This window comes from Gallinula chloropus, assembly GCF_964237585.1.
Source record: "Gallinula chloropus genome assembly, chromosome: 7".
Lineage (NCBI taxonomy): Eukaryota > Metazoa > Chordata > Aves > Gruiformes > Rallidae > Gallinula > Gallinula chloropus.
Genome location: NC_140092.1, coordinates 22,969,606 through 22,996,259, shown reverse-complemented (window position 1 = coordinate 22,996,259; position 26,654 = coordinate 22,969,606). Strand labels below are relative to the sequence as shown.

The 26,654-nt window shown below is 38.4% G+C and overlaps 1 protein-coding gene across 1 annotated transcript in view; it reads left to right on the top strand.

The window, feature by feature from the left end:
- The window catches only part of HTT (huntingtin), a gene marked incomplete at its 3' end in the record, with an annotated part of 75,446 nt that extends 49,154 nt beyond the window's left edge, over positions 1-26,292 (top strand). The window contains exons 41-67 of the mRNA XM_084266731.1: positions 1,422-1,629; positions 2,916-3,057; positions 4,254-4,433; positions 5,848-6,024; positions 6,400-6,476; positions 7,468-7,606; positions 8,803-8,925; positions 9,677-9,890; positions 10,089-10,234; positions 10,697-10,874; positions 11,151-11,246; positions 11,881-12,068; positions 13,326-13,452; positions 14,591-14,691; positions 16,544-16,698; positions 17,026-17,165; positions 17,307-17,389; positions 19,015-19,145; positions 19,287-19,416; positions 20,192-20,347; positions 21,157-21,347; positions 21,909-22,023; positions 22,247-22,460; positions 22,581-22,686; positions 24,192-24,354; positions 24,987-25,147; positions 26,079-26,292. Coding sequence (XP_084122857.1) covers positions 1,422-1,629; positions 2,916-3,057; positions 4,254-4,433; positions 5,848-6,024; positions 6,400-6,476; positions 7,468-7,606; positions 8,803-8,925; positions 9,677-9,890; positions 10,089-10,234; positions 10,697-10,874; positions 11,151-11,246; positions 11,881-12,068; positions 13,326-13,452; positions 14,591-14,691; positions 16,544-16,698; positions 17,026-17,165; positions 17,307-17,389; positions 19,015-19,145; positions 19,287-19,416; positions 20,192-20,347; positions 21,157-21,347; positions 21,909-22,023; positions 22,247-22,460; positions 22,581-22,686; positions 24,192-24,354; positions 24,987-25,147; positions 26,079-26,292 — 4,055 coding nt within the window. The remainder of the gene's footprint in view (positions 1-1,421; positions 1,630-2,915; positions 3,058-4,253; positions 4,434-5,847; positions 6,025-6,399; positions 6,477-7,467; positions 7,607-8,802; positions 8,926-9,676; positions 9,891-10,088; positions 10,235-10,696; positions 10,875-11,150; positions 11,247-11,880; positions 12,069-13,325; positions 13,453-14,590; positions 14,692-16,543; positions 16,699-17,025; positions 17,166-17,306; positions 17,390-19,014; positions 19,146-19,286; positions 19,417-20,191; positions 20,348-21,156; positions 21,348-21,908; positions 22,024-22,246; positions 22,461-22,580; positions 22,687-24,191; positions 24,355-24,986; positions 25,148-26,078) is intronic.
- Between the last annotated feature and the right edge of the window lie 362 nt (positions 26,293-26,654).

Below are 26,654 nucleotides of genomic sequence, written 5' to 3'. Positions count from 1 at the left end.
AGGGTCACACAGTTATTGGAGAGTGCCCAGAGGATGGCAACAAGGATGGTGAAGGGACTGGGGGGGAAGTCTTATGAGGAGAGGCTTGCCTCCCTTGGTTTGTTCAGCCTGGAGGGGAGAGCAAAGGGGCAAACACTGATAGCCATTCTTCAGTGACCAGGAACCCAAAGGAACAGTATGAAGCTGTGACAGGGGAGGTTTAGGTTGGGTATTGGGTATTGGGAAGAGGTTTTTTACTGAGAGGGTGGTTGGGCACTGGAACAGGCTCCCTAGGGAAGTGGTCACAGCACCGAGCTGGACTGAGTTCAAGAAGCATCTGGGCAGTGCACTCAGCCACGTGCTCTGGCTTGACTGGCCCTGTGTGGAGCCAGGAGTTGGACTCTGATCCTTATGGATCCTGTCAAGTTCAGTAAACTCTATGATTCTATGAAAGTGAAAGATTAGCATGTAGCAGCTTTCATGACTTTTCAAGTCAGTAGATGGTGCAATTACTGCAAATGCAGGAAGCTGCAAGGGGACTAATGCTGTTTGCTGGCAAGTAGAACACATTTTCCCTTTCTTTGCTGTTTAAACTGTGTATTTATCAGTCCTGGGGGCAGCCTAAACTGGTCCACATGGCTTTGGAATTTATGGCTGCATTCTTCTGTATATCTGGCAATGCAGGCAACACCATTCTCCATTATTCTGATCAGCTTTTGGTTTCTAACTGGTACTGAAGAAATCCTTTTTTCCTCTGAACTTTTCTCATACAAAACTCAAAAAATCCTGTACCTTTAGACAATGCTGGTTTCCTTGTTTTTACCCTCCCTTTGTTTCGGCATATGAATACAGAATCAGCAAGTTGGACAAGGAAAACTCAGCTTTTGTGCTGAGTGTTCAATATGTAGGGTATCAACTTTTTTTCACTTAAAACCATTTACTCTTTGCACTTCAGAAACTGGATGAAAGGGTACTGTGTATTTTCAACTGAATGTATTTGGGAAGCCCTAGGAGACTTGTAAGTGATCTTCCTTAGAGTGCAGAATAGTAGCTACAGCATGGTTCTTAGGTAGAACTACTGTGTCTGTCTTTTGTAAACAAAACACCCCCAAAATCCTGCTCTGGAGTTAACAATTTGGTAAGGTTTTCATGTATCAGAAACTTTTTGATGAATGATAGATTACATCGAAAAGGTAGCTTTCATTATCATTCTAGTCTGATCTAAAGCATTATTTATTGAGCCTGATAGCTGGTCATTACTGGTTTACACGTTTTTTTGGGGCAAGCTCATGACTTGCCTTGCATTTTTAACATCACTTTTTTTCTTCTAGGAATGGTAGTGGCGTATGAAACAAGATTTGTATTCTCAGGGTACATGAGTAACTGTAGAATGTCAGAATTCAGACTAGAACATAGTTTCTCTAACATGCTTTTGTTTTTAGGGATGTTTAGAAGAATCACAGCTGCGGCCACCAGACTTTTTACTGGAGATGGATCTGATGGTAGTTTCTATACCCTTGAAAGTTTGAGTGACCTTGTTCAGTCCATGATTCCCACACATCCTTCTTTAGTTCTCCTCTGGTGTCAAATCCTGCTGCTTGTCAATTATACAAACTACAACTGGTGGTCAGAAGTGCATCAAACTCCGAAGTAAGATTTGTTTTGGATCCCTAGTATTAGCAGTGTGTCTCCATAATTGTTTAAAATTGTATTAACACCCCTAGCTTTTTATCTGTACATTACCTGTCAGCCTGTTGAAGGATACTCTTTGGGCTCTGAAACAGATAGTTCTCAATTTACTTCATGTGTATACAGACTGTTTGTTCTGGTATCAGTATGTCTTTCAAACTTAGGGAATGTGTCCTGTGCTCAGTTCTCTCAAAGGAGCTGCCAGGTAATGGCTCCACTTTCAAGCCAAGAAAGCTGCACCTATGTACAACATTTAATTAAAAATTATGTAAACAACTATAACAAAATATTCAGTATTTCTAATTTCATGTTCCTATGGAGACTTCATATTTCACCTTCTAGCAAATAACCACCCATGCAGATGGTATACGCTCTTGTAGTTATGAAAACAAAGTCTGATCAGTATAACTGTAGTTGTCTCTGTTCTAGCCTCAGCAGGTCTATTACTAAATGCTATCACCATGTAGTATCGGCACCATACTGATTAATTAGCATCAGGCAGAATAGTAACCTCACTTAACATTAGTTGTCTGAAATCAGTGTTCTCTTGATCCCTCTATGTGGGTGAGTGTCCCTCTGTCCTATCTATAGAGGGAAATAACAGCTGATTTGATATGCCTGTGCACTGAGTGTTAGGGAAGGCTAATCTTGTTCCACAATGTGAATGGATCAATACATGTGAGATTCTGGCCCAGTTCAACCTCATGATGTGCAAAACCCCCTATTTATTCTAATTTGAGGAAACATGAAATTACTAGGTTTATGAGCAAATTAGGGTGAGTAACTAGAATAACTACAGTGAAATCTGCTGTTTGTTGCAGTTAACTTTTGATTTACCAATATCACCTCTGTATTTTTTCTGGGTTGGACATCACTTGTGATCTGACACTAGGCTAAGAACTCGAGCACTGGTTTGGCTTGAGAAGAATAAGTGGAGTTAGGCTTTCTTATCGTACCACACATGCAGTTGCCCATGTTTTGCTTTAAAATAACGTGCTAAGTTCTTCAGACTGTCCAGTGAAGTAATAACTGTGAAACAAAAAAAGTGATCCTACAATTGTTAGAAAATAAACAGCTGATGCAAAGTGAAGTGTCTACTTCAAAGCAGTATAATGGTTGAATGAAGTTTTGAGGAAAAGAAATATTATGTAAGGACATTGCTCAGAATATCCCACCAGTTTGATCGTTAATGTTTCAGTAGCCATAGTAATGAAATAAAGTGGTAAAATATAATGTGTTCCCTGCAGGCGACACAGTCTTTCTACAACTAAATTGCTTAGCCCTCAGATATCTGGAGACAGCGATCAGTCAAATTCAGAATCTAAGCGTGGCATGTGCAATCGGGAGATAGTGAGAAGAGGAGCACTCATTCTTTTTTGTGACTATGTTGTAAGTTTTGAGTTATTGATTTTATAACTAGAGTTTTGAGTTATTTTATTATGCCTGACAGACTTTTATTGCCAATGCTCGTTAACTGAATCTGTTCATAAGTGAAAAATGAAGACCTGTGAAACTAGTCATATTCAGGTGGTGCTTCTGTAAGCTTAAGTATGCCCTCATTTGGCTTTTTTTCCTATTCTGAACTGAGAATTCTCTTGGCTGGTAAATGATACCGTGTGGGTAATAGAATTATCTGCTGGGTATCACATCCCTTACTTGTGAGGTGCTTGGAGCACACTAAGTAGTGTCAGACTTCCTAACATCAGTAGCAATGCACAGTGTCTAGGGGATGAACATTTCTGTGACTATACCTTATGAGGAAAGGTTTTAAATGAACATGTAACTTCCATTTTGGCACTAAAGAGAGCAGTTCCTGTGGCTTTGGCCTCTTGCTGCCTCAACATTAGTATTTTAGTTCATTGGGAACTTCTAAAAAGAATCTTCCCTCAGTATCTAGTATTGCACTTCAGTTTGCATTACAGAGCAGTTTTGAGGTAAGCAAGCTTCATTCTTTTCAGATTCAACTAAACAAAAAAATTTTAACAGCACTTCAAGTACTGATGGACATTCAGTCACCAGAGTCAGATTAGAGGTAGTCCTAGGTAAAACCCTCCAAACTGTCTTTACTGGGGAGTGTCAGCCTCTCAGCATCGCCTGGCTAGCTCTACAGATCTTTTCATGTTGCAGTGCACTGCTTATTGATGTATACACTTAGCCTCTGTAGGTTTAAACTTAATTATGAGCCAATATCTTTGGATTGGCTTCCAGAACTTATTAATCTTGTGTTTAAGGCCAGTAGTAATATGAAATCTTTTGAAAGAAGCCTAAATGAGCATCACATTTTACAAGACTGTGTGGGTGCATGTTTGTTCAAAGTAGCATTTGATTAAAAGCGACATCCTTGAATTGACCTTCTCAATTTATTTGTTTCTAACCTGGATTTTTAGTGTTTTCAAAAAAATTAATTTAAATTTCATTGTAAAATTCATTCTAAATCTTTAATTTGCCTCAAGGTCCAAAGCATTTGGAAAATCTGTCATATAAAAACTATGTATGAAGAACTTCAAGTTTTGTCAAAGTTCTCAGTAATTAAGCACTCAACATGGGTATTACTGGAACCTGATCTTAATTTTTTTCTCCTTCAGTGTCAAAACCTGCATGATTCAGAACACTTGACCTGGCTTATTGTGAATCATGTTCAAGACTTGATTAATTTGTCCCATGAGCCTCCGGTACAAGACTTCATCAGTGCTGTCCACAGGAATTCAGCGGCAAGCGGTCTCTTCATCCAGGCCATTCAGTCACGGTGTGAGAATCTTGCAGCTGTAAGTTTTACCTTTTTTTAAGAATAAAGTTACTTACCTTTCAGCATAAGTTTAACTGGTAAGTATGCAAATTCTGACACTTCTAGGTCACATATCAACTTTTATTTTTAAAGTCACTTCTTTAAAAAATGCAGACAACGAACCTTATATTAGCAACTTCAGTATTAGATGTGTTCTAATCCATCAAATCTGTGAACTCAAGTAGAGTTGGTTAAGCTCCTTTTCTTTCTTTCTCCCCCTGCATAATAAATGTCTGAAGGATAAGTTAAAGCTGTAACTTTTTTGTCTTTGATTTCAGTACCTAGGTAGCATAAATAACAGAGCAACTACAGTTGGAGGGACATGAGCCTTCATAGGCCCTAGCAACATGAAAATTATTTGCTAGCTCATGCCTTACCTATTGATCTGTCTCACAAGTTGTATTCTCTTAGCAAGAGAAATACTGCTTCAGAAATTCACTGTATGATTCCTGTTGATAGCTCCTTCCCCTCCCCCGCCCCCCCCCCTCAGCTAAAAGGACTGGATGATGGTTTATAGGGATGTAGGGTTGTATGGATCCCAGATCCCTCTTAATCTTGGAAACTGACTAGGTGGAAACTGTCATTTTGTGGGCTTCTGCTAGAGCTAATGGGGGCAAAAGCCACTGCACCCTGAGTAGCCTGGGAACATTTCCTGTCTCTTCCCACTGTCTCTGTGTACATCTAGTGCTTTAACCATCATTAAAACACGTTGAAGTTAGGCCAGATGCATCTGGGCATTACTCTCGGAGAATCAGTATGGTGAACTGAACTAATGTGTTTGAATGGAACATGGTCTTTCTGTGAAATGCTTGGTGATTATCAGAAAATTCAGTAAAATTAAAATGACTGATGGTTACAGTCTGCACTAAACCTAGATTGATTTCACAAGTCAGACTGGTTTGCCTTCAGGTTTCTCCCTTTAGGTTATTGATGCTCAAGTGATGCTTATGTTTTAAAACAATTAGTTCTCTGCACCCCCTCTTAATTCTGAGTAGCCATTGCTGTATCTGTGATTAAACACATGCTTAGAAAGTCCCTAATGCCTATGTGGGTTTCTGTACTTTCTTGACTATACTCATGTTTTTCTTTCCAGCATGTTGAAGCTTCTTACTGTTTTCCAAGTTTTCTACAGTTCCACTTATGTCTCTCTAGCTTTTATACCTAGTTTTGCTCCCTACTCCTTGCATTCTCTTTGTAAAAGTAAACTTTTAAATATCTAACAACTAAGTGTTCATGTTAATTAAATAAGCCAATAACTCAAACCAATTCATATATAGATGGTTATATTGTTCAGCTAGTTTTAAATGGCTTTCCCTTAGCTTTGAGACCTTTGCATTTCAATTGATTGCTTTTTGGTCTATTTTTTTTTTTTTCTGCTTTTTTTTAACATCTAGCCCACAACTCTGAAGAAGACCTTGCAGTGCTTAGAGGGAATACATCTCAGCCAGTCAGGGGCTGTCCTGACATTGTATGTTGATAAGCTGCTGTGTACTCCATTCCGTGTGCTTGCTCGCGTGGTTGACACGCTGGCATGCCGTCGAGTAGAAATGCTCTTGGCTGCCACTTTACAGGTAAAGATGAACGTATTCATTTGTAAATAAGATTGGGTAGTGATAATATAATCAAGTGTAATGATTTCAAGTGTATCAGAATGGAGCATGATAGAAAACTGCATGCTTAAAAGGCATGCTTGGGAAGTATAAAAGAGAATAGCCCAGGTTCCATCCTGTTTTCATCACTTCCTTTCCACTGGGGGAGTTTTGATGTTCAGGTGAATGGCAAAATATCATGATGCTTCAGTGATTTCATTAGAAATGAGTTGGGTTTTTTTTATTTAATACAGATGTTTGAACGTTTACATTTCACTTTATTTGCCTGTTATTTTCCTAATCTATTCAGTTTTACTTATTTCTGTCTTACAAAATTCCTGTGACTCATTCCTACAGAACAGCATTACTCAGCTACCAGTTGAAGAACTGGATAGAATTCAGGAATACCTTCAAAACAGTGGATTAGCAACAAGGCAAGTTAATACCAATGTGTTAAAATGCCAAACTTAAGTCATGTTCTGGTACTAATTGTGTTTAACTCTTTTTCCCTGTTTGGGATTTTTCTTAAGATAGCAGGTTCTTTTTGTATGTAACACAGGAGTAAAGCCTCCCTTATGAGATGCAGGCATATTCTGCTCAAGGACATTCATTTTGGCCAAGTTGAGTTTGCAATAAACCAAAGAATTAATGCAAGCTTAACAGCTTGAAGGCACCAAATGCTTTCCCCTATCCCACTCAGTATTTAACACTTGAGAAACAGCAACTGCAATTAATTTCCTTGACAAAAACTGTATTAATGAGAAAACCTTTCTTTTCTTCGAACTTTTGCAGAATTTTGTAAATAGAAGCTGTGTGAGCTCATTTTTGGTTGGGTTGTTTGGTTTGTTTTTTGTGTCCAGACAACTGTGTTAAAATTTCTGTTTAGTCTCTCAGCTGTTTAAAAGTAAATTGTTGTTATAAAAAGGAACAAATTAGTTTCTGAAAAGGCTTCATTTAATGTTGAAAAGAGCCTAATTTACTTGGTGTCATTGCTGTTGGAGATTTAATATCTGTTTAGTGAAATGAGAAGGTAATACAGGGAAAGAATCTAGGGCCCAGGACTGCAGTGGGTTGATAGTAATGTGCCTTCATAGGTAATGTTACAAATCTTTTGTTTCTTCTTACTCATGAAAAAGATACACTACATAAAGAAAACTGAGCAGCTTGCATTTTATGCCTTAGCATGTAGAGATTTTAAAACTAAATTACATTTATTTATTTATTTATTGTTGATGGTTCAATCTTTTTGGCTGCTGATAGCTGGTGAAACTTGCAGTTTTGCATCATATGACTGCATGTATCCAACAAAGAACTTCAGACCCTACTGCTTTTCTCTCCAAGATTAAAATTGTTTCACTGGATGCCTTTCTGTTTTTAAATTATTTACAAAACTGAGTAAATTAGTTCTCTGTGTTCTATTTTCAGACACCAAAGACTTTACTCACTCTTGGATAGGTTTCGTCTTATGGTAGCACCAGACACAACAAGTCCTTCACCTCTGGTTACCTCCCACCCGCTAGATGGAGAAGATGAACCAGCTTTAGAGAATGTAATTCTAGACAAAGTAAGGCTGTGTTTAGAAAGAGACACTGAAAGTGCCTTGACTGTAAACAAGCTTTTGCTCATTACAAAATGCTTAACTGCATCATAAAAATAAGCTGTATTTAATGCTCTCAATTGTCAGTGAATCTCAAATATAGATCAGTGAATGCTTTCTTATGTGTTGACTGAGTGTTGAACTTAATATGAATGATTAGCATACACATAAATGTTTACATTGACAGTGCTGTGAAAACTATCAGTTTTTGTTTCTTTCCCTAACTGTGAAAGATTTATAGAAGGTTCAGTAGAGACAAATACATACTCATTTTCTTGATGTATTTACTGTGGCGATCTGCTTTATTTGCTGAAAACTGCTGACTGTCTCTTGGAAATTAAGCATTACTTCTCGTTTTCCACTTCTCAGCTTTAAATTACTTTTAGAAAACTATGATGACTACTTAACAGTTTCTGTCTCTCATTTACTTAGATGTGCTTATTTCCAAGCAGGGTGGGAGGCTAAGAGCAAGCCTTTGGGGGCCTGTGTCTTCCTTTCTAATTTGTCCCACTGCACAGATATATTCTCCCTTACGTCGTTTGTGCTCTGCAGTGATACCCAATAATAGGAAAAGCATATAACTGAGAAAGGAAACACAGGAAAGGGATAACTGAGCCTCTATTTTCCGTAGTTTAGTTACATTATTAACAAGTGCCCGCTGGCTCCTCTCTGATAATTTAAGAAGTAAAATTACAGTGTTGTGTGATGTTCTTAATTCAGTGAGTGCTAAGTGATCTGCATCTGCAGATTTATTTGAATCTGAAGACTTTTCTTACTTGGTTATAGTATTGGGATTTTTGCTATTACTGTTATGTTTGTGACTGCTGAATATCCATGGAGATGTTTTTTCTAGCTACTCTTCAGCTTTAGGATTCTGTATACATACATCTATGCTGTATGTTAAACTTTTTTCATGTTTTGTCTGGGCTCTATGGAGATAGCCAACTTGCTGGTGAAGATCCATTGGAATAGTTTAAGATGGTCTATTCACCAGTTGCCTGCTCTGTTTTGCTTTTTTCTGAGTTTTTGACATTAATGAGGCCTAGAGATCTCTTAAACAGACCACAGTTGGCCCATGAGCCATTTTCCCCCTGCCCCCATGAACTGTATTACTGTTTTCTGACAATAAATATGTAATAGATTTGTTTTTTTAATTATTAAAGGACTGGTATGTGTCACTAGTGAGGTCGCAGTGTTGCATCAAGTCTGACTCAGCACTGCTAGAAGGCGCGGAGCTGGTAAATAGAATTCCTCAGCCTGACCTGAACTCTTTCATGACCAACAAGGTAACTTAATTGACAGATGAAACAGTCAGATGAAGAGGATGTAATTATTTGTTATGTTTTAATTGATAGTGTTAGCAGATTCAAATTTATGTAATACTGGTAGTTCATTTTGTGAATTTCACTTAATTTTGAAAGCTAAATGTTTCACTTCTGCATCTAGCAGTGCTGCTAATAGTAGCTTTCTAGTAGTACTGGTTGGGTGTATAGAGAAATGGAGGTTAGTTTATTGCAATTGCAAAAGAGCAGTTTGCCATTTTACCTGATCTCCTTTTCCATGCAGTTTCTCACAGAAATTTCTGGCCTGGTAACTTTTTAAATATCTCTGCTAGATGATTTGCAATATTCTACTAACAGGGCACAGATCATATATCTGGCAAAAAGGACAACTAGTATCACTTAGTTTATTTTCTAAGAATGCATTTTGTTCAAATTCTGTTATGTTTGCTGCTGGTATGCAGCAGTAATAGTGGGAAACTTTTAAAGTTTTGACTTCTTTGTTTGAGAGCTTACTAGCTAAGGATTCCTTGCATACAGGTCATCCTTAAGCTTCATCTACACACTGTTCTGAGAATAAGTATTGATCTTTTTTCTCTCTACAGTAGTGTCTGGAGTTTAAATCTGAGAGAAATATGGGCTTAATTATAGTGTTGGTACCTGACAGTAGAGCAGTGGTCATAACTAATAAACTTACTTTAACACTGTATTAGACTATCTTTAAAAGCAAATTCTACTTTTTACTATTTAATTTCAGGAATTCAACCTAAGCTTGTTAGCACCTTGTTTAAGCCTTGGGATGAATGAGATCTCAAGAGACCAGAAGAGTAGCTTCTTTGAAACAGCCCGGAGAGTAACTCTGGATCATGTGTCTACAACTGTACAAAACCTTCCTGCCAACCACCAGGTTTTTCAACCACTACTGCGAACTGAGCCATCAATCTACTGGAAAAAACTAAGTGATATCTTTGGTAATAGAATTGATGGGGTTTTATGTTTGTTCTCTGCAAAGGTACTTTACAGGTGTCTTGTGAATACATGGCCTTACTATTTTTTTTTTTAAATCAAGATACCTAGTATAAAAGTGCTTATGAAATAATTCTGAAAAACACTAATTGGGGGGGAGGAGGAATTCAAACTGCTAGATTTCATCAAGTTTTCTTTTATAGGAGATGAGGTGACGTATCAGTCGATGATGACACTTTGTCGTGCACTGGCTCAGTATTTGTTGTTACTCTCAAAACTACCAGCTGGTCTCCGTGTTCCTCCTGACAAAGAGGAGGATATCCTGAAATTTGTGGTTATGTCAGTAGAGGTAAGAAACTCCAGCATAATTACAAGGTATGATGAAATGTTGGGGGAGGGAACAACTTTGGCTTAACCTGATTGCCATTTCATCAGGGCAATTTTCTTGTCATAAGTGTAGAAATTTCTTCAGTGTTTATTTGGTGTGTGCTAGTGAATCAGATGGGCTTGTGGGGCAAACAAAGCTTTTTTTACAAGGAGAGGTTGACTGAATGATGGCATGGCCTTGGCATTTCGGAGAATGGCCCTGCACTGATTTTTAGGAGACTGAATAGACAGTGTATAATACCTGTAAATCTCTTCTGCTTAAAACAAATTGTTCTCTCAGGAAAAAAATCAATGCAACTTGCTAATAAAACTTCATGTATTGTTGAATAAAAAAAGCTCAAACAAAACACCTTTTGGTTATAAATTCTTCTGTTGTGAATACTTGCTGTTAATGGGAGATTTTTCGTTTCTTTTTTTTGCACAGGCACTATCATGGCATTTAATGCATGACCAGATTCCATTAAGTATAGATCTTCAAGCTGCTCTGGATTGTTGCTGCCTGACATTACAGCAGTCTAGTCTCTGGAATTTGCTGTCTTCTGCAACTAATGTGACATATGCTTGCTCCTTAATTAATTGTGTTAGATTTATCATAGAAGCAGGTGAGTCCAACTTGAACATCTATGAGAAAATTTTCTCTAATAAATCATCAGTCACCACTTAAAATGCTAGGTGTCTGGAATATTTTCTGAGTCCTTTTTAGCTATTTAATAAAATCATTTTTACTATTTCAATTTCTCACTTAGAATTTTGTGTTTACTTTTCAACTTGGCAGAAGCCTTGGAGATGCAAATATTTGACTGCTGTGTGGTTCTGAGGAGAAAAGTAAAATATGAGATATGTGATGGCTGTATCTTACATGTTTTTGTCTAATACAGTTGCAGTTGAACCTGGTAATCAACTTCTTAGTCCTGAGAGAAAGAAGAATACTTCAAAAGGCTTAAGTGAGGATGAAGTTGATTCAAACACACTGAGTAAGTAAATGGTGTATTCCATGTTTGACTTAAATTTTCACTGAAGAATGAAACGCTTCAGACTCTGTGGAGTGGTGTGGGATTTTACAATTTCATGTGGGAGAGGTAGAATTGTTAATATTTTTTTCTGAAGAATGGCAGATTCCTTGTTTGCCTTTCTGTAATATGGACACAGTATGTTAGGGTGAAGGTCAAGTGTAGCCTGTGAGTGTGGACAGTATCGTTTGCTCTGCTGGCGGGGTAAAATACTGCTTCCATCTATGGAAGTTACCCCAATTGTCAGGTTTAGGGTAGAGCAGGCTGTGAGGCTGCTTTCTCATAGAACAGATGAGTTTGGTCACTTTATATTCTAATAAATGCTGTATTCAATGTGGCCCTTTACTGCTTAGCTGACAAATCTGGTAATCTCCAGCATTGAGAATAGTATACAGCACAAGTCATTGCAGGGAGGGTGGTAGTAGTATTCTTCAACTAGCTGAAACATCGTAGAGGATTTCTGTCTACTTTGTTGTGGGTTTTTTTTCTTTTTTAGTTGACATACTCTTTCATTAAACATCTTTTTTCCTGTATCTTTTTAAATTAAGTGTCTTTTGAATAGATTTATTAAACTGGATTTCTTTTTCTCCTCCTGAAGAAACTAAACACATTACTGCAGCTTGTGAGATGGTAGCTGAGATGGTGGAATGCTTACAGACTGTCTTGGCACTGGGGCACAAAAGAAACAGCAGTATTCCAGCATTTCTTACTCCTGTCCTCAAGAACATCATCATCAGTTTAGCAAGACTGCCTCTGGTGAACAGTTACACAAGAGTACCTCCCTTGGTATGTTCATTATGTTGTATTTTCAGGTCTTTAAAGGCTACTGAAGATATTACTTTTTTTTTTTTTTAACCAAATACAGTGCTGCATCTTAAATTCTATGTCAGTAGGAGTTCAACCTCTAACTTGTTTGATCAGGCAGCTGATTGAACACTGATTAGCAAAATACGATACCAGATATCAAATAAGAGTTCACTTTGGAATCGGACATTTGATTAGAAAAGAGTGTAGGTGCTCCTTATGTTCCCATGTGACAGAAGGTCCAGGTAGTAGTTAAAGAAAGGAAAAGTGACTTTGGTGTTTGGTTAGGGCTGGTATTTCCTCCTGTCAGTGGGATTGCTTACCCAGAACACAGTGCAAAATCTGCACTGTTACCTTGTTAATTGGCTGATTCGTTTCAGTCACGCGAAGTACCGCAGTGGTGCTGTGGTGTCTGAAGCACTGTGTGTGGTACCCTACCATAGTACACCATGCAGAATCCCTTGGATTGTGTATATTACCATTCTTTTCTAATTCATTTTGGATCCTTTGGATAAAGTATTTCAACCTTATCTTTTTGGACATTGTAACATGGGCTTCACGCCTTGTGATTACCTCCATGTATCATTAGCAACTGTGAAATGACTTTGATAAACTTTAAAACCACTATCAGAAATATTTCTAGATGTGTATGAGGCAGAGCAAAAGGTTTTCCTGATGTGTGTAAGGCCATTTCTCTCACTTATTTCTCAGCATTCTTTTTTTTGAGGGGATGTCAAAACATAGTAACTTCTTGGATTGAGTTTTTTTGTATCTTTGTCTTTCTGCCATCAATAGTGTGTGAAGTTCAAAGGCAACAGTCTTCTGTACCACTGCCTTACTCTTGGTCAGCTGCTGTAACAAGAAGACTCCATATTTTGGTGAACTAGTTTCCCCTGAATTATCTTTCAGCATCGTTTCTGCACAATCTAGGGGTTACCTGGCTGCTTAAATTTTAAACTGAAACATTTGGCAGGAACTTAATTTGTTTTCGTATCCAAATTTGGATAGTAGGGCTGAACAATTCCTAGTGAGAAAGATGAAAAAAAAATACCCCAAAATTAGAAACCTAGTGTAAAATCTATATTAGCTGTGTTAGATATTTCATCTAAGTTTTTCTTATACTTGGAGAATTACTTTATTGATGTCTTACTGGTTTTGACTGGTGCATATATATACTTAGAGCTTTCATGTTACTACTATTTCTGGTTTGGGTAAGTAGTCTTTTTGATATTTCTTCAGGTCTGGAAATTAGGCTGGTCACCAAAGCCTGCAGGTGACTTTGGCACAGTTTTTCCTGAAATTCCAGTAGAATTTCTTCAGGAAAAAGAAATCTTTAAGGAGTTCATCTACCGCATTAATACACTTGGTATGTACAAAACTACAAGTGAGTATAATTGGCTTTTATTGGGTGTTCATCTGAATGTGAAGCTACTGGATAACTGAATCTGCTACAGTTTGTTTACTTTTGTTGCATGGGGAGGTGGGGAGAGTATTTCAGAGCAGGGTAGTAATTGTGTAATCATTACATTTTGCTCAATGCAGAAGAAAATATAAATTATAGAAGTAAAACCAAGAACCGTTCCAACTCAGGGAGGAGATTTCAGAGTGCTCTACAGAAGGGGCACTTGTCTTCTGCAGCATACACTTGACAGTATGTTTGAGGATCTATTGCTTCCCCACTTTTCTTATTCGTGCACAGTACATAAATAGAACTTAGGGCCACATTCTGTTTCACATGAGGTGCTGTCACTGGAAAGCTTCTGAACATGTCAAGGTTTACAGAATGAGTGGGGCTTCGAGTTCAAGTCTTTGTCAACAAAAGGGACTGACTGTCAAGGGTAATGCTTCACACTTTCTGCTTATAGAAGTTTGGCATTATTTTTGTTGGTGTTGTCCCTCCACCCCCACCTCCCCCATCTGCAGGTTAATATTTGACTTGTGGTGTAGCACCAATTTCTCTTTGATCACTGTGATGCCTAAGATGACATTCTCAGTTTTGATTCTTTAGATGCCATTAGTATAATGTGGTATTCTGGAAGAGTCTTTTGTAGGTAAAAATCTGTTTGGAAAACAGGCATGCCTGAATTTTAATGGCCTATTTCTAGGAAAGTAAATAATTTTGCTTTTAGGACATGAAGATTTCTTGGATTATTATGGGATTTTCCATGACTTTTCTTTCCTGTGAGAATTGGCCAATTTTCTGGATCATTTTCCATGTTCTGAAAACTTTACAGATCTCAAACTTTCAAGAGTTGGACAATCAAAATATTTAAATATATATAAGAAATAACCTGAAGGGGATCATTTAAATAATAACATGCAGAACACACATCACTTCCTCATTTCCTAAAATAACTCTAAGCTGTTATGATTACAAAAATGCCAAATCAAATACAAACAGGTACAAAACTAAATCAGTGGAAACAATGTGGCATGTTTTAATGCCATTCCATGTTTGAAGTTTGTATTGAGACATAAATGACTGTCTCTGAGTGTTTCCATAGGGTGGATCAGCCGTACTCAGTTTGAAGAGACTTGGGCTACTTTGCTTGGTGTGCTTGTAACTCAGCCTATTGTAATGGACCAAGAGGAGAACCAACAAGAGGTAATGTCCTGAGCTTGAATCTTTTTACTCAATAAACAAAACTTTTCCTATTAATAAACTTGTAAAGCAGAAAAATAGTGACTAAAATGAAGAAATTATTTCTTGTTCGTATTTCCGTGTCTTCATATCCCTGTGAGCTCAGACATGTTCATCTTCTGGCTTAAACCTTATGCAAGCATTAAGTAGTATGGAAAAAAAAATTAGTGAAACCATTTCAACTTTTAGTACTCAACACATACACAGTACCTCACTCAGTGTGCAAAGAAATGTATCTATACCAAAAGCAAAGATGAGAGTGTACTTATCTGTCATAAAGAGACTTTTCAGATACCTTAGCCTGCTAGTGAACTGCACTTACTGTGTTCTAACTCTGACCTGAAGGATTTTTCTCCTACACTTACACAGCATTCACTCCCAAATTGCAAGCAGTCTGATCGTAGGTGTAGACCCTAAAGCATTTGGAAGAATTAGGAGGGTAGATGCCTATGAATACTGGATGCTGTGAACAGAGAGGAGTAGGGCACCACCATCTCTCCTCCCTGGGTTAGCATCTTCTGTTAGCTAGACTGACTTAGAGACGTTGTGTGGCCTGTAGAATTTTTTACTTGCTCTGTTCTGCATAATGGCCACATTGGATCAGATGTAAGGCAGCCTAGCCTTTAGTACTTCTATGTTTGTCATGTGGAGGACCTTCATTTGTAGAACAGGAGTAATTATTTCTTGTTTACTTTCCCAGAGGGCTAATGTCTTCAATGCTGCAAGTATTTTTAAGCAGTGTTCTAAATTTTAGAATGTTAATATTTTCTTAAATAAAAATACAATAACCTTTATATTAAAAAAAAAACAAGTTGACATTTGCCACCATCTTCCATTTTCTTAAACAGTTCAGATGCTCTTGTGGCCCATCGTCCAAGATGGAGTCAGAGTCTGTACAACCAAACCAAAAACTGAGAAGCATCCCACCACTTCAGTATCTGCAAGTGTTGGTGGTGTCAACTTTTTTTAAAACAGACCAAAAAAAGATTTAGTGAAAGTACTGATGATCAACAGTTCTGAGCAAAAAAAGTTAAATGCACCATAGAGGGTTCTTGCTACCATCAGCACAGGGAGGATGAGTTACAGCCCACAGTCCCAGAAGTTTTGTTGGGTTTTTTTAAGGGAAAAAAAATAGTAGTGATGATTTATAGTGGCAAAGTACTTGATACAAGTAGTGTAGTTCCAAGTACTTCTATTGGGGGAAAATGTCAATGCTTCAGGTAGGAATAATAGATTGAATCAAACAAAATAGTTGAAGAAAGGTGCGTTACAGTTTTCTTGCAGTTCTACAAAGGTGCTAAATACTGAATGTGTAGCATCTTAGTTTAGAAGGAACATAAAAGGCATCTGGACAGTGATGCCCAGACAAATGCAGCTGGAAATTCATTATGAGCTTGAATTTTGTTTCTAAATGGGTAGTTAATTAAAACAGTTAACACCAATCCCTCTCCATAGCTTCCAACTCAAATTTGATTTTATTCGATGCTTTGTTTCATAGGTAGGTGCAAGCAAAGAAATTAAGCACTTTCAAGGTGTCCCTTTTGGAACTTTTAGGTTTTAATGCTGTTGGGATAAGAGAGGGTGCACACTGCATGGCTGCTGAGATGGAAGGATGTGTCACTGCTACAGTCATCATTCTGTGCAGTGTTTACATCAGCTAGATTTCTGGATGGGAAGAAGTCTAGGTGTCAGGCTTACTAATGATAATTTAGAGGAAGGTGACAAACATATCCAGGGCTTTCAGGATTCTTTTTCCTTTTTTTTTTCTTGTTTTGTTTTGTTTTACAATTCAAATTACAGTAAATTCATTTTACAGGAAGATACAGAGAGGACCCAAATTAATGTTCTTGCTGTACAAGCCATAACTTCCTTGGTGCTGAGCGCAATGACCATACCTGTTGCAGGCAATCCAGCAGTTAGCTGTTTGGAACAGCAGCCCCGCAACAAAGCTTTAAAAGCTCTGGACACAAGGTATTTTTGTACTTGTTCTAAAATGCATTAGTTATGATTAATGTATAATTACACTTGCATAATCTAGCTGTAGCAAAAATATGTGTAGACGGATCTGTTAACGTAGAAGTTACGTGGACCTGCTAAATTAACAGATGGCATCTGCAGAAGACAACGTTGCATTGAAATCTCTTTAACAGTGCAGAATGTATTTCTCAACATTTCACAGTTTTAGCATTCCTGATGACAATAAGCACAGACATATAACACTGTAGATTAAGCTAGTCAGACTTGCACAAAAATGTTAAAGGGAAAATCTGCTTAAATTGATTTCTCTTGGGCTTTCAGGTTTGGGAGGAAGCTAAGTGTTATCAGGGGAATTGTTGAACAGGAAATCCAAGCGATGGTATCTAAGAGAGATAATATTGCTACTCATCATTTATACCAAGCTTGGGACCCTGTTCCATCGCTTTCTCCTGCTACGACAGGTAAGTGCTGGTGTGCAGGAGGGAAGGCGAAAGGGAATTTCTCTTACATGTAAAAAGTAGAAAGGTCCAGTTTGCTGGAAATGAATCCATATTCACAGCTACTTTGCGTGTTTTAACAACTTGTCTTTTGTTTTCTTCTAGGTGCTCTTATCAGCCATGAAAAACTCTTGCTGCAGATCAATACCGAACGAGAAATAGGAGATATGGATTATAAACTGGGACAGGTTTGTTAAAACCTTAACTTTGAACTTGACTTCTACTATGTTCTTCCAGCTTGTGAGAATACAGTTAAGAGGCATTGCTTAACATCAGACGTAAACTAAAAGTTCTGAGTGGTGCAGGGTAGATCATAACTGGGTGACTCCTCTAAATCAGCCATCCCACCTCGCATGGGATTTTGGCTTGTGTGTGTGAGATCTACCCATGAGCCAGCTATTGAGCTGTATTTGTTGGCCTCATGTTAAAGAGCTCTTGTTGTAAGCTTCCACTTTAACTATTGGATTTCAATTTGTAGTAGTCCTTAGGAAATGAAAGTCACTGGATATGAAATAAGCAACGATGGTTTCATTTTAAATAAAGCCAGTATGGTGGCACAAGTTTCACTGGATGATGTTAGTTGGGATTTTAGCACTATATACAGTGAGTTAAAAAAAAAAAAAAAAAGAAACGCTTATCCAGTTATTCATCTCCTTGAAAAAAATCCATCTTAACATGAAGTTACATATATTTGAAATGTAATACTCTTTTCACTGTTTGAATAGTTTGTATTAGTGAAACAAAAAAAGCTTTAAGTACTAATCTTGGATGGTAGTGTTTTTCATGAGGAATCTTCTGCACAGGGAAGACAAAACAATCGCTTGCCTGTCTCTAGGCATTTGTATGTTCTCTTGAGATGCTAAATGGCTTGAATGTTTAGTATTTGCAGGTTTACAGACCCTACCTGTTATTTACAAAACCCATTATCTCTATTAACAATACGAGGTATTGGACACGCTGATTGAAAAATAAACAAATATGTGTATATTTTTGCCTAACCAGACAAAGAATTCTATGTAAGGGTGAATTTTTGTCTAAGAAAGAAGTCTTGAGCTAGGTAAGATAAGTAATGCTAACAGGAAAAGTACTATATTTTGAAACACTCTAAATACTGATACTGTTTTGGAATCCTTGGGCACGTTATTTATGAAATGTCATCAGCAAGTTTTATTGTTCTTTTAAGCTTTCTTTATAAAAATTACATTTCAGAACTACTAAGAAGTTTTCTTTGCAGATAACTTTATGTGAATCAAAGGACTTAAAGTCTTAGTCTTGTCTGATATCAGAAGAAAAGCTGTATTGCAATCAGCTATACTGAGTTACAGTTTGAGAAGAGCTAGGAGTGTGTTTTCTTCTGAACTGCACTCATTACAGTTTTTTCTGAAGAATTTTCTTGCTTGATAGGAACTGTAAAAGTTTATGCTTTGCTTCAGATGATAAATCTGGTATGTTGACTTTGGGATGATGCGTGAACACTGTAAGTGTATGTGTACAGGTCTATAACCAGATCATAGACTCATTAAGGTTGGAAAAGACCTCCAAGATCATCCAGTCAGATGCTACTTTCAGCATCACCTGTACTGCTGGCCTAAGTACGTGGTGCTGTTGGTTTTGCTGTGCCATACAGTTGAAAAGTGACTTATATGTTGAAAAAGCTTAAAAATACGTGATGTAGTTTCATGTGCATGTTGAGGCTGTGCATTGCCTATTATTTAAATGAAAGACGTGTTGGACTTGTAGGTTTTCTCATCTAACAATGAGGGTGTTAAATGTTGTGCTGCTTTTCTCTTTTATTTTTTTTCCATGTTGCAAGGTCTCTATACACTCCATATGGTTAGGAAATAATATCACTCCATTGAGAGAGGAAGAGTGGGGTGAGGATGAAGAAGACGAGAATGACATACCTGCTCCTTCCTCACCACCAACCTCTCCTGTTAACACCAGGTGTCTTTTTTTTTTTGCCTCCCCTTTGACTTACCAATAAGGTTTTATCTCTTCATGCTGAGTTCAGCAAGCTGGCTTTAAAAAGTGTTGCAGCAGGGCTAAGTAATGGCTGTTTTAACTCATACTTCCTGTGCCTTGCAGGAAACACCGGGCTGGTGTAGATATACATTCTTGTTCTCAGTTCCTGCTTGAGCTGTACAGTCAGTGGATATTGCCATCAAACCCCAGCAAGAGAACACCAGTCATCTTGATTAGCGAAGTGGTGCGATCAGTAAGTCTAAACTATTCTCCAGAGTCATAATTGAGAACGTGTTACCAAATGTTCAGAGCTACACAGCATTTGTAAAGTGGCTTTAAATAGATGTGAAGCACTGGGTTTTCTTTTTCTTGGAAGTGCTACTGCATGGGCAGTGCAGAAATAGAACTTGTGCAACTCCAACATCGTAGTATTTTAAACATCAGCATTGCATGTTCTGCTAGTACGTTACAAACACGTTATTGTCACTTAATGGTAGTTGGTGTTTTACTTGACTACTTGCTAAAACTAGATTTCAGAATTTTGCTTATCCTGTCTCTTCTTGTTAGAAAATTAAGGTAGAACAACAGTGTATTAAAGGACTAAATTGATTGTAGAAGTGCACAATCACACATGAAGAACACAGGTGTGGAATGTGTCTGGATAGTGATTGTCCACTGCTGTAAAATACTTAATGAAACTATCCTTGTGACAGAATGTGTTGTGTGTTGTGGGGTGGTTTAGCACGTTGTTAATGGCAACAGCATTTGATCATTTCCAGAATCACTTACTGTAGTGGAAATGGGTTTATAAACCTTCTGGAAAAAAGGACTATTGGGAGGTAACTGTTACTTGAGATGGATGTAATTTTGGACTATTTAACAATAATTATTCCAGACACTTGAGATAATTTTTAGGCTTTTGATAGATCAGTCAAGGAATCTTTTGCTGATAGTGTTAACAGAAGGGAGAGTCTGGTTTTGGCTGTCTGTTAATGGGCTTTTTTTATTCAATTTTAATTTGTGCACAGCTTCTGGCAGTATCAGACTTATTTACAGAAAGGAATCAGTTTGAGATGATGTATACAACGTTGACAGAATTGCGGAAGGTGCATCCCTCAGAAGATGAGATTCTTGTGCAGTATTTGATACCAGCCACTTGTAAAGCCGCTGCTGTTCTTGGAATGGTAAGAATCTCATGTTGAAGTTTATTGCAAATTCATGAGTGTCCAGATTAACTCACCTTTAGCTCCTGCTGCAAATCCTGATGTACTTAGAGTGGTTTGTCTCTTGAGAAAATCTCTTAGCTGATCTTCATGGCTATAAGAAAGAATAGGATGTGTACTCTGGGGTTTCAGAGGCTGTAAACATCACCTCCACTTCTCCTGTATGAGGCTGTTTGGTTTGGGGATTTTCTGATGTTTGAGCTTAATGTGCTTTTTGGTTTCTCTTACTCAGTCGAGTGTCCCCTCACCCAGATCATAGGTGTGGTGGAGAGAAAAACGTGTAGGTCTGGGCGCCAGTGGTCTTGGAGATCAAGTAAATGAAAAGTTGTACTTGTGAGTTGAGTGGATGGCAAAGTATTCTTTTGGATGCAGACTATAGGCATATACCAGTCAGACCCAGGTATCCTTTGTGGTTAACTGGAAGGCCAGAAAATTCCAACCATACAAGTCCCAGATGTAAAGGATTCTTAGTAGCACATCTTGTTTACTGAACTAATGTTTATCTTGATTTTTTTTTTTTTGGCTTTAAATAATGTAGTAACTTTCTACAGGTAAAACAAATGAATAGCAGTTTACTAGTTAATGAGATAAGAGACAGTTTACAGATTATATTCATCTTGTGACATTTGATTCAAAGTAACTTTAAGCCAGGCTCTGGTTCAAGCCATATTTTCTGCGCTTTAATTTGTTTTGAGTGTTTTCAAATAACAGGAGTCACCAGTATTGAGCAAGAGTTGACTTCTAATGAATACTCTCATTGGATGTATTAGGATAAAGCTGTGGCTGAACCAGTAAGTCGACTGCTGGAATCGACCCTAAGAAGCACCCATATGCCAAGTCGGATTGGAGCTCTGCATGGAATTCTTTATATCCTTGAGTGTGACTTGCTTGATGAGACAGCAAAGCAGCTCATTCCAATTATCAGCGAGTATCTGCTCTCCAATTTGAGAGGAGTAGCACAGTAAGATTATCCCCACCCCTGAACTGTTGCATGTTTATGTGTGAACAAAAGGGCTCTTTGTTGTTCGCTGTTGTCGATATGTTTTAGAGCAGGCTGTGGTATCAAGCAGGTTTTGGTGTTTTCATTGAAACCTTACAAATTGAGCTTACCAACTAATTTTAGGTTTGATTTACAGAAGCAAAAAGATAATAGTTTGAGCAAAACTATTTGATGGCTGAGACTTTTTTGTCTCTTTGGTAAACGGTGTTCCCTAAACCTTGTTCTTCTGTCTTTGAAGAAGACTTACAGAATCAGTAATAACATTTATTTCTCCTAAAATAAATCGGGTAATGATAGTTTGTAATTATACTGCTGACAAATTTCTTGTGTTGCACTGGATTTCCATGATCACCAGTGCTCTCTTATGACATCTTGGTGATACCTTAATATGTTTTTTAAGAATTGCATGGATTTAATGTGAAAAAGTACTTAGGTTTTGGAAAGGACTGTTTACATTGTCTCAGCCTGTTGACCCAGACAACTTTGATGTTAGTGACCGCGAGTGTTTTTGCTTATTTCCAGTTGTGTGAATATCCATAACCAACAGCACATCCTGGTGATGTGTGCAGCTGCTTTCTATTTGATTGAGAATTACCCGCTTGATGTCGGACCCGAATTCTCTGCAGGAATCATACAGGTATGTGGTGAAGCCTCCAGTCACAGGTGATCACGTAACCTGGGATCTCCACATGGCTCTCTTCAACACTTAACGTGTTCGTTGCAGTGGGAGTACGCCTGTGGGTTCAGTTCTGTTAGGTTGTCTTTATACCTATTGCAGTTCTGTACGAGCTGCAGCGCTTGGTGCTGGATGAACCAAATACACCCCAAGAACAGGCGCTTGGCTGTTTTCTTCATTTCAGATGTGCGGAGTCATGGTGTCTGGAAGTGATGAATCTACCCCCTCCGTTATTTACCACTGTGTCCTCAGAGGGTTAGAACGACTCCTCCTTTCAGAGCAACTCTCTAGGCTGGATAGTGAGTCACTAGTTAAACTGAGTGTTGACAGAGTGAATGTGCAGAGCCCCCACAGAGCAATGGCAGCGCTTGGATTAATGCTGACCTGCATGTATACAGGTAGTTACCGTTTTTAATACTGTTGACTACTTTACTAACAGTGCTAGTTTTCTTCATTTTTGTTACAAATGTTTTATTTTAGCATTTACAGTAAATCTGTAACAAATTATTTTGGTTTAGGAAAAGAAAAAATCAGCCCCAGTCGTACCACAGAGGCAAATCCTGCCGCTCCTGACAGCGAATCTGTGATCGTAGCTATGGAACGAGTGTCTGTGCTTTTTGACAGGTAAGAGGATAAAGTGGGGCACTGGGAGGAAAATGCCACTTCTCTGTTTGGCAGTTCTAGTATTTAACTAATGGGGTTTCTCTCCTTACCATTGCTTAAATTGTTACTTGCAGTATACACAGTAACACTGCCGTTGCTGAAGGCGGTGCAAATGGTACAGGAATGCAAATGGCAAAGAGATGTGCCCAAACTGATACTGTATGTTGCACAAACCATATTAACTTAGAGATGTATTTCCAGCTCCCTTCAGGTCAAACTCTTAAGTGCTTTTCAGGATGCCTTCTGCATAATCAAGGATATAAATCTGGTTTATGGGGAATAATCTGTCAAATGACCTGAAGAGTTTAAAACCTTTTTCGACTTCCTCCCACCCAAGTGTTGCTCTTTCTAAGGCCGTTAAGTAATTCCAGTTGAAGTGGCCAGGAAGACTTCTGTATGCACATAGAACTCACATAATGAAAATATTTCAACCCCCCTGTTTTGATCAGACAATCTTAAGTGAGCACAGCGTGTTAGATTTTGCATAGGGGGTTGTGGGATAATGGTTTACATTTTTTAAAAATGTTCGCTGGCTTTTTTTTACATAAAACTGGATGAGGGTTCACTGTGAGAACAGAACCAGGGCTTGAGTGCACTTGAAAAGACTCCTAAGAGTTAGCAAACCAAATGTGAATACTACAAGTGGAAGATAACTTCTGCAGGGAATAGTCACGTGTAGGTGACTTGATCTTTACACATCAACAGATGAAGCCTTTATTAGGAACATGTTCTAGTCATTGTTATTTAAGTAAAATTGTAAGTTGGAGCCTTGAATTAAAAAAAAAAAAAAGCAGCAAATTCTTAAGAATAAAAATCATAGAATCATAGAATGGCATGGGTTGGGAGGGACCCCAAGGATCACAGAGCTCCAACCCCTCTGCCACAGGCAGGGCCACCAACCTCAGGCCTGGAGCTACACAAGGTTGCCCAGGGCCCCATCCAACCTGGCCTTGAACACCTCCAGGGACAGGGCATCCACCACCTCTCTGGGCAGCCTGTTCCAGCACCTTACCACTCTCTCTGCAAAGAACTTCCCCCTAATATCTAATCTAAACCTTCCTTCTTTTAGCTTTAATCCATCCCCCTTGTCCTCCCATTGTCTACCCTTTTAAAATGTTGAATCCCCTCCTGCTTATAAGCTCCCTTCAGGTACTGGAAGGCTGTAAAGAGGTCCAGTGTTCTGCTTATAAATGTTTAGGGTTTTTCTCTGATAACTAAGAATAGTGCTTTCCTTATCCTCTTCTGTTCTTGTTTAGGTGTTTTTTCAGCGTTCCGGTTATTAAATCTTGTCTCTGGGGCAATTCCAGAGTTTCAAAAAAACGTTGACTAATTAAAATAATTGTTTTAAAAGCAAGGGGAGAACAGCATGGGACAGGACACCTGTAACAACTTCCATAGCTTTGATAGATCTCTTTGGGTAGACTGTCATGAATTCAATCATAAAATACGTTCTCTTTTATTTTCAGGATCAGGAAGGGATTTCCCTTTGAAGCTAGAGTAGTGGCTCGAATCCTTCCACAGTTCCTTGATGATTTTTTCCCACCACAAGATGTAATGAATAAAGTAATTGGAGAATTCTTATCCAATCAGCAGCCGTACCCACAGTTCATGGCAACAGTAGTTTATAAGGTATTGTTTGGTTTTTTTCTTAAATGTTTTAGATAACTGACAGCTTGATTGGAGAAGCAAATATTAATTTTTTTGTTAGATCTAACAAACCAGTTGGAGGGCTAGAATCAACACGTCTGGAAGACGAAGCTCACAGCAATATAGTTCAATCACTGATAATGGGAAGATAAAGACAGAATTAATAGTCTGGTGCTCAGACTTTTTAGATCTCAAGGAACCAGCTCAAATCATCTGGCCTTGAGCTCTAAGTAAAACTCCTGTGGACTCAGTTGGGCTTCTGGGCATTTTGCTCTTCAGCACCTATGTACTGGACTCATAGATCACTTGAGAGTGCACATGCACACCACATGTGTATAATAATAGACACGCTGTATAAGTCTTGTATTTCTGCGTGTTTACTTCAGTTTGGCACAGACATCGTGAGTCCAATTGGATCCTGGCTGACTCTTCTGCCACATGTCTTTGTCTAGACACTGTGTTCATTAATTCCTTGGACTCAAAGTTGTTTCCAGAAATTGAGTTTGTGAGTGTCAGAGCTTTGAAGCTGCAGGGAGAACCTTTACAAGGGAGACTAAAGTCTTTGATGTGTCCATCCACTGTGTATTCATTCCTGTGTAAAATGTTTGTTGCAGGTTTTCCAGACGCTGCATAGCACTGGGCAGTCCTCAATGGTCCGGGACTGGGTGATGCTGTCTCTTTCTAACTTCACTCAGAGAACACCCGTGGCGATGGCCATGTGGAGCCTTTCCTGCTTTTTTGTCAGTGCTTCCACCAGTCAATGGATTTCAGCAATGTATCCTAAACAGACCGAGGGTGTGCTATTTTTGGGTAAATGCAGTGATTCTGTAAAGCACATTGATGGCATTGAAGGATAAGAGTACAAGTTGAACACACAAAGGGAGATTTTCTCCAGTTGATTGGTTTATATCACTTTGTGCTATTGATACCTCAGGTTTGGGGAGGTCATGGAGGAAAAGGAACTTATAACGGATCATGGAACAAAGTTATCTAAACTACTGTTTTAAGATCTGTTCCGTGTGACTGTGAAAGATTTAGGAAATTCTTTACTTTAAAGGACTTCTTTAAAGCTTCACCAGGTAGTTCTGCAGTGACCTTTAAAAGCTTTGTTTTATATTCCTTCTGCAAGATAAAATATATTAAAACAAACATAAACACTCAAAATTATTCACTATATAAAAGCTGCATTTTGTGACTGTCCACCTGCAGTTGTGAGCTTTGGCAGTGGAATGGCATCAGCCAGGTAAGTTGGAGCAGTCAAAAGACGTAGGTGGTATCAGTGTTGGGTTCATTTAATAACAAACAAATGAAAAATCCCAAAGAAACTAATAGAAAAATAAGTGTTGCATTTCATGACTGGGCAAAAAGGTGGCCATATGTCATGCTTGAAACTTCTAATGACTCTTAATCTGATCAATGCTCTTTAGCGATCATCACTTGTAGCTGTGCTGCAGATTGTGCTGTTTGCTCCAGTGGGTTAAAAATTTCACTGCTAGGTGAAAATGAATTTCTGGGGGTACAAATATGTATGAAGTTACTGGAGAAATAGGATTTCTGTAGTGCCAGCTTAATATGTGATAGTATTTTGCACTTTAACATTGTCGGTGAACTCAAAAATACACCATTTTATTGGAGAAGAGAGTTCCAAATGCTCTACCAAAAGATAAGCAACTTCTGTCATATTATGACCTTAACTTATATTTCAGTCTTCCACATATTATCAGCAGGATGGGAAAATCTGAGCAAGTGGATGTTAACATCTTCTGTTTGGTGGCCATAGACTTTTACCGACACCAGATAGATGAAGAATTAGACCGGAGGGCCTTTCAGTCTGTGTTTGAAGTAGTAGCATCTCCAGGAACCCCGTATCATCGCCTGCTAACGTGTCTGCAGAATGTCCACAAGGTCACAGCATGTTAAACATCCCGATGCGTAACTGAACTGCATGACTAGTGTGGGAATCTGATAAGGATTACAGGGAATACAAGATCAAGGAAGTATCTGGGGTGGCATTTGTGACAAATATGGACCTGCTGGTTTTACTTCCAGAATGCACGGAGAAGTGCTCTGCAGCACTGGAAATCACCTGGGAAGTCTAATGTATTTGTTCTTGTTGACACCAGGCACCTGTGAGGGGAAAGACATTTGTCTCTGTTCTTTGCGTGGTGTTTGGGCCTAGCCTGAGACACGTGTACTAACTGTAAAATCTGAGCAGGTGCTGCAGAACAAGGTAACTGGTATTACTCTTCTTCCTCATGTTCAGCTGAAGCCACTGTGGTGCA